General features: G+C 36.4%; 1 protein-coding gene across 1 annotated transcript; it reads right to left on the bottom strand.

The window, feature by feature from the left end:
• Positions 1-1,272: 1,272 nt before the first annotated feature.
• On the bottom strand, positions 1,273-8,324 carry LOC100368432 (von Willebrand factor-like). The gene is made up of 8 exons (XM_002736762.4): positions 8,280-8,324; positions 5,430-5,526; positions 5,214-5,314; positions 4,143-4,214; positions 3,489-3,624; positions 3,044-3,288; positions 1,934-2,244; positions 1,273-1,470 (listed from the first exon to the last, which is right to left on the bottom strand). The coding sequence occupies exons 1-8, from the start codon at positions 8,322-8,324 to the stop codon at positions 1,458-1,460; spliced, it is 1,020 nt and encodes a 339-aa protein (XP_002736808.2). The 3' UTR covers positions 1,273-1,457.
• Between the last annotated feature and the right edge of the window lie 4,672 nt (positions 8,325-12,996).

Here is a 12,996-nt window from a genome sequence, read left to right as displayed (position 1 = left end):
GTTGTCAGTAATATACATACTAGCTTGGACGGCAGCCTATGCTTGGTATTGACGCATTGGTTCAGCATTGGTATGTAATTACAATAGAAGTGTTCTGGAAGAGGGTGGGGTTACAAATAATACTACTTGAAAAAAAAACATCCCGCCAGAAGTAGACATCTCCGTGTGCGTCAACGTGGAGGTGGGACGAACAAATCAAAATGCAGAGAAAATAATTCAAGTCCTCAAAACACATTAAAATTGGCAAATAATACTGCTCTCTTTTTAGATTAAATTCGGCAAACAAAATTGCAAAATTTTAACAAACCCGTGCTATGTAAATGCCGTCAGGCAGAAGGAAAGTCGTTTGCACGCATATCAGTTCAAAGGTCAAAATTGTCGCACTGATATTTATATTCGAATTTATGATTATAACCGTATCGTCCTAATCAAAACAAAAAGTGTTTTTATAAAAATTGCAACACAAACGCCAAATAAATAGTTGTTATTCTGAAATAAGGTGAACACGAATGTCACTGCAAAATGTACGATATTTTAACAAATTTACTCTTCGATGTTTCATCAAAAATCTATGAGAACTAGTTACATTTTATACCATACATTACATTTTTTTCGTCCCACCCAACCTGTCAATTCGATTGATTAGTTTGATAAAAATGACGAAGGAGCATTGATCTGACCTTCAAAAATCACATTCTTTACCAGGAATTGGTAAACAGGAACCTAAACACAGGGCTGCCAACCAACCTTATAACCAACGGTAAATAAGTATATACTTCGGCAATTTTGCACGTTTTCATGTTTCAATTTGTCACCTTTTGTGAAAATGTATTTGTCCCCAAGGGCAATTCTCACTGGATAGGTCATACTGACTATAAATACTCTGGTTTATGTCTAAGTCACGACCATCTATTCACTGTAGATTCGCGTTCATTACACGATTTTTTAGCTGCTATTTTTTAGGTGGTTAGTGTGACATACTTAGTGAGATGTGCGACTAACTACAGTGGCTGGGGGCGCTGTTGTCAATAGTTTTATACACGTAGACCACACTAGTTGCTCTCCCGAACCTAAGGCATTATTTGTATGGGGAAACGTAAATGATCGGACATGTGATTCAATTTATGATCGAACTAACACCCCGTGCTTGTATTAACAAGTAGGAACATTAGGAAAAACAAGCACATTCGAACAATTTCGGACATATGAGTTAGGGTTTTGTGAAATGTGCGTTGCTTTTGTGTTGTGTTGTAAGAAAGGCACCGCGAAATGTACACAGTAATATTTTATTTTATTTTTTTTAAATTTCAATTTGATTCTACTGCCACTACCAATCTAAAGTGAATATGTTGATATTGTACAATGTGTATCTGGTCGTGACATTCGGAAGCTATTCGATGTGAATTCGTCGCACTGTAATACTCGGGAGTTATAGTTACAGATATCCCAGTCTCAGCTTATGCAGCACATCTGAAATAAAAAAAGTAAGCTAATGTAATCAAGTTGCTCGAAAGAAATGTTGGAGGGGCATCGCCCCCAAAATCAGCTGTCAGCACAATTTGCCCCTCAAAATGCTGGAAATAGCGTTTCAGTTGGCCTAATTTCAACAATTGTAAGGGACAGCATGCCCGGACGCGCCTAGTAAGGTCGCGCCTTTGGTGTGAGGTAGCAGATCTCGCCCCCTCATGCAAAATGCCGCCGCCTCTGATTCTTGGTGTATGAAAACTTACTTCTAGTACGATATACGTTCAATTGAACTTTACAATAACTATTCATTTTGTACAAATCGATTCACGATAATGCCACAAACAATGTGAAAGATAAACTTGTTTCATGCCATGACAAATCGTGCAGTAAGACACCCATTTCTGAATACTAAATGTACATATTCAAAAATACGGAAAGATGAAAAAATAATTATAGTGATGCTCACTTTGTGGCCCAGCTATCGCCAAATTCGTCTTTATCCAGAGTGACCAAACCTTGCGGTGTCATGAAGTCGTTGTCTGGATTACCATCGGCGTTACCGCAAAGGCCTCTCGTCTCAAAGGTACCCCCTATTGGCTGGGTCACTTTGATTTGAACGGCGGAGCCCGGAAGCCATTCAACCTGGAGGTCATTCATTCCATCGCCATCTGCGTCCATCGTTATTTCCACATTATCTTCGATCATATTCAGTTCGAACTGGTTGGATTTACCCAATGTAACTGCAGATGTCAAAGGAAATTTATTTCCGTCGTCAAGCTGAAAACAAAAATAAAGTCATGTTCAATACTATTCTATACCAGATTGTGGTGGGATTATCCGAACGACGCTCTCCACATAAATCCAAAGTGGCGATGTTTAAACCCAAACACAAACATGAGTATTATTATACTATATTAAAAAACAAGATTGTAACAAAATAGAAAATATCCTTATGTTTATTTATGACATTGAGTCATAGGATATGAACTGCATTTTGTTAACTCCTATGCTATGACTGAGCGGCGCTGTTCATATAGGGGACTTTCCGCCTTCGTCTGTCCATTGGCCGTCAACCAACTAACAGCTCGATTACGTTGATTCTCCGGGCGTACCTCTGTCAGTACCTCTGTTTTTCGTGAAAAATGTTTCAATCATTTTTTTCCAGCGAATAATTTTGTCATTTGGGGTCAATGTGTTTTCGATTTAAAACTACTTTGGGTGTGTCAGATCTGGTCTATTGCTAATAATCTGGGTGGATATTTTTTTTTATATTCAACGACTTTTTACTCGTCTGACAAATCTGGGTATCTCATAAATGAAACAATACGTCAATCAAACAAAATAGTTCTGTTCAGGAGTAGCTTTTCCGTCGCCAATTCTAATATAGAAGACGAGGTGCACTATTTATTTCAGTGTTGAAATTGACAACTCATTTGTTGATGTTCATGTCCACCTTCATATCCAGGATTTTGATTTCTCGCATATTAGAGGAAGCCCAATTTTACCGGAAATGAAATTACACAATATCAATGTATTCATGTTTGGGTTTCGCAGTAAAACAACGTACGATACATACTTGAACATATACAGGGTTCTTGCCATCATTGTGATAAACATGTAGCCTCTCTCCTAATTGAGTAATCTCCAGCTCATGTACACCGAAGCCAACATTGAATGGCACCACGACTGCATTAATCGAAGTCGTTTGATCATTGGCAATGATTTCAGATAAAGTGTATAAGCATTGAGCACCAATGGTGTAGTGTTTCTTGTCAAACGTAGTGACATGTGGATCACCAGCAACTACACATACGCCGTGTGCTAAACGGTAAAGAGAAATAAACATCATACAAATATATGTAAATAACATACCCCGATATGCTTAAATACTATGACCTAGATACGTGACATCATATACTATTATAACCAAAACGGGTGAGTTTTTATCCCGTTATAATTGTTTTTTAAGGTTTTACGGTATGTACGTTGACACCTTATTCATCACGTGATCGCTTACTCACCCGTTGGCGGCGCGCAATAAAAATCGCTAGTCAAATTAGCAGCATTACAACAATAACGGCATTTGGTTGCCACGTGAAGCGGTAGACTGTCACAGTTGTTAATTTTAGGTTCGTTCGCCTCATTCTCGATACAGGCCTGATGAACAGAAAAACACAAAAGGAATATTTAATTAATCAATACAAAAGTATGAATTCATATTTAACTCGGTCACATCGCTTAAGATAATAGAACAAGAATTATTTATATTATATATGTTTTATATAAGAACAGTGACATGGAATACAAAACCAGACGCGTACATTCAGTAGAAAATTATACTTTAATAAAACTAGAACCTGTACAGTTAGTTACTAGACATATACAAGCGAGTTATCCTTTGTGAGTGTAGCAAATCATGTAATGTTTCATTGCCGACATGCACGACTAACTGATACAAAACAATTGTATTGCAAACAATATTAAAGCGGGAGGGTCTTTACCAGCGCACGCGCGGGAATTGAGTCCCAAGCGACGATAACACACGCTAAAACCGCAAAGGCTCATGGGTAGACGCTTGTTTGTAAACAATGACACGCTATGACCATCTGACGCATGCGCGGGTGACGCTTTAACATGTATACCAATAACTTATACTTATATATGTGAATACGTACTTCTATTTGCTGGCATTCTGATGAAAATACAAACTTGCCTTTCCATTGCCACAATTCTGTCATGCATTCAGGCTACAGAATAATACACAAAGTGATATCAGTCTCTATATCAATACATTGTTAAGCAGTGAAAATACTCGAACAATTTAAAAAACTATAGTCAAAAATAAAATTCAATTCGAGAACGCAAAACAAATTCCTGATAAACAATCAGCATTAAGTACAGAGTCGAATCGGTGAATAACAATATATAGACATTGTAGTTTACATGAATTAATACATGATTTGAATAAAAAAAGTGAGTACAACGAGCTTCGCATGTAGCACCTGGTGTATGTATGAAACATAGGACATGCAGTTGGTAAGTAGTAATGATGTAATTCGTGATCATCTGTGAAACAGTGTTATTACATTTAACCACAAACTCAAAACCTTTAGGATGAATGAACTAAGACAATGTCCCCTTGAAAAAAAGTATTACGAATGAGTTGTGAAATGTATACCTCAGGAAAGAGTTTAACATTGCTATGAAGGTGTGTAAAATTGATACTTGTAAAACACTCAATTTTTTTCCGACCATTAAAGGGCGGTCGTCGCCGCGCAGCGTATGTGCGACATTTCTGTTGATAAACATTGATTTTCCCATAATCCAATGCGCTCATCTAACGGCAATCACAAGTATGAGGTTTGGCCTGGGCGCAACTTGCACTAATTACCGCCAGTGAGTCTTTCGATACCTTCCAATCACCTAAAAATTACATAATTAGAGCTTGGTAACGTCTCAGTTTGTACTCTTTGATATGCGCAACAGTCAAAGTCGCCATCTTTGTTTATGTGAGACCCATGTATCTCGCGCATACGTGGCGCGACGACTACCGGCCTTTAAAGTCAAATTCAAAGCACAAGTAACTAAGTATAGATAAGTGATTACATAGAAAGACAGCGACAATATGGCACCTGCTGCTACTGCATCGCACTCCGCAGATCGAAAGACGTCATCACAATTGAAGGTACAGCATTATTGCATGGACCATTGAAGAAACATACAAAGTACATTAAAAACATACATACACTAGATGTTTGGCATTGTACATATTTATCTTCTTCAGGTTGCGCTAAGCATTCCGCTAAGGTCATCTTCGCATTAGACCGACACTGCAGACAGTGGCTGGCTGTAAGTAGTGCATGTGCAGTAATATGATTACAACAATTTAATTTAATAGTTCGATTTAGTAAAGCGTATTGTAGATGTATTTAGTATTTAGTCCCATGTATATCAATACATACCTTCTCCTTGGCCTTCTTGTATAAGACCATGGGGATTACCTTTACCTTGATTACCTTTTGCACGCCTGATTGCTTTACCGTGGACTTGGTGTGCAGCCTAAACAATTAGGAGAGCAATTATATTGTGTTATATTGTATACATGTAAAAATTTTAACAAAAATAAAAATGAACTTTTTGGTTTTAGTTTTCTTATTCGCAAGTGCACTACAGTCTGATTCCGTGAACACATTTTTCACTGTATAAACGATGCTAGAGGCCAGGTCGCCTCTGTGGTGAACATTCAATGCAGTTTGAATACTACACCGGCGAAACGTTATCGCTGTGAACTGAACTAGTGTTTATAGTGCGGGGTGGGGTGATGCGTGTGCTCCCCATTCCAATTATAATGTATGTGTGATGACGTCATGCATTTATATATGTCGCATTCATGATGTTCGTAGGCATATACTACTATATTATAAGCGATCGTCTGATATTTCAGAAGATTCGATGTTTACACATGAAACGTAGGCACACAAACACAAAGATCACACTGCACCGGGGGCCACTTGTGTGTTTGATATAATTTTTATGAATTATATTATATTCCATTAAGGTCGATATACAGATTCCGTTCGTTAACCTGTGACAGGGATCAACGTTTTTACACCAAATTGGTCACACAAAGGTAGCACTGCAATAACATCCATGCTACAGTTTCAAATGACAAGATGTTATCCTCTGTTCAAAGTTGTTCACGTATTTCTTCTATATAATATTACTGTTCAAACTATGCACATTAAAGAATCGATTAAAATGTTTGTAATTACAATGTCACAGCAGCCTCATTTCGTATGTGTCCCGTTTTCGAGTGATGTTCTGACAGGGATGTACGCGAGAAATGTGTAGAAAATGCTGCCACGTACATTCTGCATGCCTTTTCATCATTAGCACACGTTTTTCATTCGACATGTTAATGGTGACATGCTCCTAAATTCGCCGTAAGTTAAAAAACAATAATTTTCCAGAATTCGATGAATAAGCAGATTGATTTGTTTGAATACCTCACAAAGAACTTTTGTAGTTAAGGACGACCCTGTATAGAGTGATGTTTACTCGGCACATTACGACACTTGTGAGTACTATTAATACTGTGGACCTGGCTTCTTTGAGCTGGAGAAGGTGTCGGATGAAACAAATAAGATGGCATCATATAATATAAACATATCACATTTAATTTGTTGGGTTCATTCGAATCTTCACTACATAGATACACACATTGTTTGCGGTATCCGAGATTCATTTAGTCGCGGTGGGCGGTATTTATTACTAGTAATGATCGCGTGTTCGTATTCGGCGTTTTAAGTTGAAATATTTGTCCGTTTGATTTTGCGGTTTGTTAATCCGATTTATTGAGCCAGCGTTTTGTGTTTGCTGGTTTAGAAACATGTTTATGTATATGTTGATCCAATTCATAACCTGTAGTTGTATGCGAACAACAATGTCGAAATCAGTCCAGGAAATTGTTTATTCACTCCGTGACTTTCACACATAGAGGTAACATGCATGGGGTTGGTTGCAACTAGGAAACGTGTGTTTACTTAAGCAGGCAATTTGTCAGTGTACTATAACCATCCTGCTATCATTCTTATTTTTTAATTAATCTATACCTCCAATACCGTAAAATAGTTTGTAATGTAGAGCTAAAATGTTTCTTTTTTCCAACACCACGAATTTCAAACTTTTTCTGATGGATATTTAACTTCTACTTTTTGATAATACGTGCGCACAGCTTTATTTGTTTCCAGACCTCATTTTAGAATTTTCTAATTTTGTTATGGTACACTTAAATTAAAAGTTGTAATTTTAACAAAGAACTTGCGTTCATTCTAACAACCTTAAAAGTATACAGTATTGAGTCACCCACGTCGACTATAGAGTATGCTATACACTGAATGCGTACCAGTCTGCTATCGTGAATAGTTGGTATGAAATCGTCTTCAACTTTCCCGCAGCATAACCTTTTAGGGAAAAGCATGTGTGATTGAAAACAGATCCAGGCGTTTTCCTCGCGGTCTTCGGTAGATTGTGGTTATAGTTAAAAAAAATAGACATATTTAGATGACAGATACGGTGTTGCTAACCTATTTATTTGTTATCCATCGTATGCGGTTACATATACAAACAGATACAACAAAGTATGCGGTCACAGATACAATCGTCCCAGTTCTCATGACAGAAATAAATTATCTCGCGGAAATTCGCCATCCTTTCCGATGAGAATGATTTTTCTGACAAGCGCTCAAGATGTGATTAGCATACTAGGCTAAGAATATCATAAACAATTTTTTGGTTGTGATTTTGTCTCATCAAAAAATACTGAAAATTACATCATGCTAGTAAGTAAGAAGCTAAGACTGGGCGAATGAACCCACAACTGCATTGGTGCTAAGCGAAAACGCTGACCCCCGGAATACATGCAAGTTTTGGTGGTTGTACCATTGTTCATACACTACGGTTCGAAAAACGTTGTAACTCGTGAGTAATGACGATAATTTATTACTTTGAGGCTTAGTTTAATTGTGAGTAAAAATAAATATTGATATTTCAATTGAATAGCATACAATAGACCTTTGAAATGCATTTATAATAACGGAGCAGGGTTAGTATCTACGAACACATACGTACACATACGAATGTATAATATATGACACTGTTGGGTATTTAATTTGACTAGATACAAATTATAATATATTTGAGTTCACTGGATGCGTTTTTAAGTATATTAGTATACAGATCCAAGGTATCTTATCGACTAAGACCAACGCAAAATAATTCCAAAGACCAACAATATAAGATAATGTACTTACCAGAAAGACGAATGCCATACACATGTACATACAATATCGAGCCATAACTGTAGCTGTATCGTAATGAGACAAATTGGATGCGGTTGTGGAACTTCATTTATATCGTCGAAGGTACATTCTCATTGGTTGAAAGAATAATGTCAATATTGCACAACACATTGCGATATGATCTTTTCCATCGTTTCTAGTAGTTAATCTGTAGAAAAATCGATGCATTTGTACTTAAAAACAATATTTAATCACTCGAGAGTTTTCGTTATAAGATAAGTGCAAACAGCTTGTAATTGTGCTTCTAAGATACGTAATTCATTACAATATAATGCATATGTCACTTTGTTACTGATAAACTAATGCAAATACTGCGTTGACACAAAGTGTCCTGCTGAGTCACAAGTGGCACAAGATGTATAAGATCATCCGGAAGGCGCCTATTGTCATATGACAACTACTTGAATATGTATGTATTATAATAATTTTATATAAGGGTATTAAGGAATACGTGGATGTGATTAATGTTTTGTTGACAAAGCTGTGGCTTAAATATTTGTAATATAGAGGCTTTGTGCTCAAAAAATGCTGCTATTTTCTATTGCTATTGGAGCTATTTTCGCTTTTTCCAAATCTTCTTTATCTGTTCTTTCATATTACTGACGTAAACGCTCTCGGAATAGCGGAGCCATAGGCTCACTTAATTAGTCGTTTCCAATCAATTGGTTTGTGTCATTATATCACTCAGAAATAATTGTATTTGTCCATGGAGATGTCACGTACATGAATACCGTTGCTTAGTCCGTTCCGAGTATGACACTTTGCGAGGATGTGCAATTATTTAAAATTGAATTTGCTGTAGAATTTGTAGAATTTAGTTACCAAGTTACCACAATCAAACAAGTTTGCAAGTATTATTATTAATCATTTGATATGCGGCTAAACAGTGAAATACTGTCATTTATAATTGAAATCATGATATGCAGATAGAAAAAAAAAATACGGACACGCTAATTTCAAACGAATTAAAAACACCAACAATGATTGAAACAGTTAACCACATTTCAAAGTGTATGACAAAATCGAATAGAAATAATTACTGATATGGTTATTATGTCAATATGGTGTTCTTAATCCCTGTAATTCAAGTGAAACTCGTTTGTTTTTATTACATCAAAGTACATGTGGTACAGAACAGTTAAATGTTGTAACATTTAGCGGTAATGCGGACGGTCTTTCAATTGTGATGGTTAACCACTCGGAGACCGGCGCGTAAAAACCCAACTTATGACTCCGTTCACCGACAGTCAGCCAATAGTTCGGTGCGAATAATTATGGTTTCAATTGAATTTCTTGGAAGATAATAGAAAAATTCACAGTCAACCATCTTCTCAGGTATAGAGTAACTAAACTAAAATTGTCTAGTACATGTTGTTTCTTGGTGTATTAATATACATATGTGTTTGACACTCTACTTCCATCCACGGCATATTGCATGTAACAAAATAACGTGTTGAAAACAAACGATACATTACTTATCACATCTTAGCTCTCGTTGTCAGTCACATAAATAAATCCCCTATTTCCGCTTTGAAAAGTACAGATGCGCATTCACAACTACAAAGCAGTTCCAGATTTCTCCGCCGTTTCATATTATCACCACTATTCAGCCAGGATTAGATCATGACCAAATACTTGATACATTGTTAAAGTACCATCGTGCGGTACTGGAATTACGCTATTGTATGTACTGTAAATATCTATTGTGTTAACGTCGCATATTGATATTTAATTCTAATATTTATTCTCTCATATTATAGCACTTTAGTTGCTCATTAATTTTACTTAAAAATGATCGTCAATCAAATGAAAACGTCAATTTTGACGGTCTAACAGGAGATCTTCACAAAAAACAACAACAACAAACGCACAGCTGAATATGATATGACAAATCCACTTACTGTTGAAATTCCTTTTTTTTGTATAATAGTCGTCTTTGGATACATATTGAATGACAAATATTTTGGTTTCGTACTGACGTAAGATATTGCATAACCGTAAGGTAACACATCATAGATAGTTATAATGTCCGCCAGATGTATGACGTGAAAGTGTTAGATTACGTCACCGTCAAAGCGTTGCAGTGAGGTTATTAGCTGACCGCGAATAATGTACATACATATTTTATACAGCATAGTCGAAAAGGGCAAGATGTAATAGGGTCAGAAATTGACAATCGCAAATTAGGTTCTAAAACACTCCAATGAAATACACAATGAGAACATAAGAACACATATATTTCATTTTACTTTAATAATTTTACTATTTGAAGCAATGTCAGATATAGTTTCTAATACAAATCACACACACGTTGATTATCAGAGTCAAGTAATTATTGCTAATGCAGTGCCAATGACACCATTGGGTATTTGCCATGCATACAGTTTTTTGAGATTCATTAATCACTATCGAAGGTCGTGATATCAAGTACACAACTCAAAGGCCTCTACATGCTACTAAACACTCATTTTCAACATTGTAGTATATACCAATATTTACGCTCAGCTACATGTTGAAGTGGTTTAATTGCATCCACTCTGAATCAATTCCGTCCGTTCTCTCTCTCTGTCGAATACTGCACTTGTGACAACCAATTTTGCAAAGTCATTTTGTTCTCACACATTTACTCAATGACAGACTGACCGAACGACACGATATGATCACCGATTCCTTTCTCTCTACTGTGTTCGTGTCCTAATATAACGACTTATCGTATTTTTGGTTGACAATTGCATTCATTCATTGGGTTGTCTGATATACGTTCAACTTAACTTCAAACTTTGCAGTCCCCCAGTAATCCACTAGACAAGTAGTCTGTCACTTTATATGTCTACCATTCTATATTAGTGGTTTGGTGATAGAGGTGTGAATAAAACGCATACATAGTTTTATAGACATACATGGTGGTTGATAATTGAACAGTTGTAAAATTCAGTTGACAGTGAAACGTGGGAGGAGTGTTGAGTACAGTTTAAATAAAAGAGTAACGACCCTGTCAATGTTTATGTCGCTTTAAATTGTATGTCTGGTTGCTAGAATACGAAAACGACGGCACGCAATATGTATATCTGAAGCGTGTCGAATCAACGGAAATAAAGTTAAAGTCATAAAGAGTTATGCAGGGATAAAATAGTACTAGTAATAGTACTAGTGTTCGCTAGTGTGTTATTTTACATTAATTGCTGATCGTAGATATATTGGATTTGGATACAGTCTGATTCACTGGGATTCACACTTTTGTTTTCAACTTGCACGTAGCGCAAGTAAACATTTTTTGCACATTAAAAGTGTTAGCTGGCGTTTCATAGTTCACTGCGAGAAATGAAACTGAAATCACCGTACTTTGCGAAAATTGAAAGCACATTACTGCATCACAGTTGGAACGTTATATTACAGCTCTGTAACTCATAGAACCCAATTGCCATATAGGTGACAACATTTATGATTTAAAATACAAATTTGAGACAATCATGTTGCCCGTACATTTAAAACAGTTGTTAGTGTGTGTTGTTATTTTTATTTCGCCCTGCTTTACAATGTCATTTCAAATTAATAATCAGTGAAAGGGGAAAAACATCACTAACTAGATACAGATGAGAAGTGTTATTATACGTGTCATCTTCGCCAGCCAAGGACAATTTATTCGGCTGAAGCCTCAACATTAACCCTTGGCAGATTTCACCACGATTTACTGTATGTCGCACGCCCTCAAACGATTTTAGGATTCACTTCATTTGCATCACCCAATCAGAACTCACGAAAGAAACTGCACATTACTTGATAGCATTAAAATGGTGGAATCAATAAACGTGTTGCTAGCTTTTCCCCTGAACGAGCTTACAGATCATCAAAAGAAAACGCTTAATGCTGTATCTGAGGAAAATGACGTGTTTGTTGCAAACACAGTCCCTTAACAATATTTCAACAAAGACCGAATCGGGCAAGTTGATATAATATCAGTTTTGTCAGTTTTGTCAGATTACTAAAACACAGTTTGCACAAATATTTAAACATTCCATCGTCCTCATTCACTTGCCCACAAACATTTTTCAAAAAATAAGAAATTTTTATAAACCTTCTGTTCTTGCTCCAGGTGAATCTGCACAAAGCCTACACGCCGCTATTGTTTTAATCTGTGATGAGCTCCCAGATTTTCACATTTTATGATTGGTGGAGCCAGCTCCTTGGCGCGCCCAATCAAATGACTCAATTTAGCTGCAGTGAAATACAGCTTTTCCTAGCACGATCACGCACGGGTTTGTGGGCCGGTTATGAATGGCCGGCTTTAGCGATACTGTGCGATTCGGACGATGGAGGATGCGAGCCTAAATTAAAACATCATTAACACACAAGTATTGGGGCAGTTTGAACCTGATGATGTAAATTGTGTAAGTCTTCTGTACTGGAATTATTGCAACTGTCTATAATGTTTCACATGTCAGATACACACGGTGTTTCGATATTTGTATAATTCATTATGGTCAGTGTTATTGCACATATTGTTAACAAAATAGTGTTTACTCGTCCACTGTTTTCATTAAATGAGTGATACTAAATGTGACTAAAATGAAATTTTGTATTACTTATGCAAGGGGTATTTTCGTAAGCTGTAATCAATTGTTTTTATTTTCGTAATAATGTATTTTAAGTAAATAAAAAACGTAAATTC

Source organism: Saccoglossus kowalevskii, chromosome 17, assembly GCF_978046115.1.
Source record: "Saccoglossus kowalevskii chromosome 17, keSacKowa6.1, whole genome shotgun sequence".
Classification (NCBI taxonomy): domain Eukaryota; kingdom Metazoa; phylum Hemichordata; class Enteropneusta; family Harrimaniidae; genus Saccoglossus; species Saccoglossus kowalevskii.
Note: the sequence above shows the minus strand (reverse complement) of the source record. Positions and strands in the feature narration are given on the sequence as shown.

What these genes read in the sequence shown, in the direction of transcription:
- LOC100368432 (XM_002736762.4), bottom strand. Translation starts at nt 8,324, where the DNA reads ATGGCTCGATATTGTATGTACATGTGTATGGCATTCGTCTTTCTG. An exon ending in ACAAGAAGGCCAAGGAGAAG is followed by an intron (nt 5,315 to 5,429) that starts GTATGTATTGAT and finishes CACTACTTACAG; the next exon opens with CCAGCCACTGTCTGCAGTGT. An exon ending in CAGAATGCCAGCAAATAGAA is followed by an intron (nt 3,625 to 4,142) that starts GTACGTATTCAC and finishes TCTGTTCATCAG; the next exon opens with GCCTGTATCGAGAATGAGGC.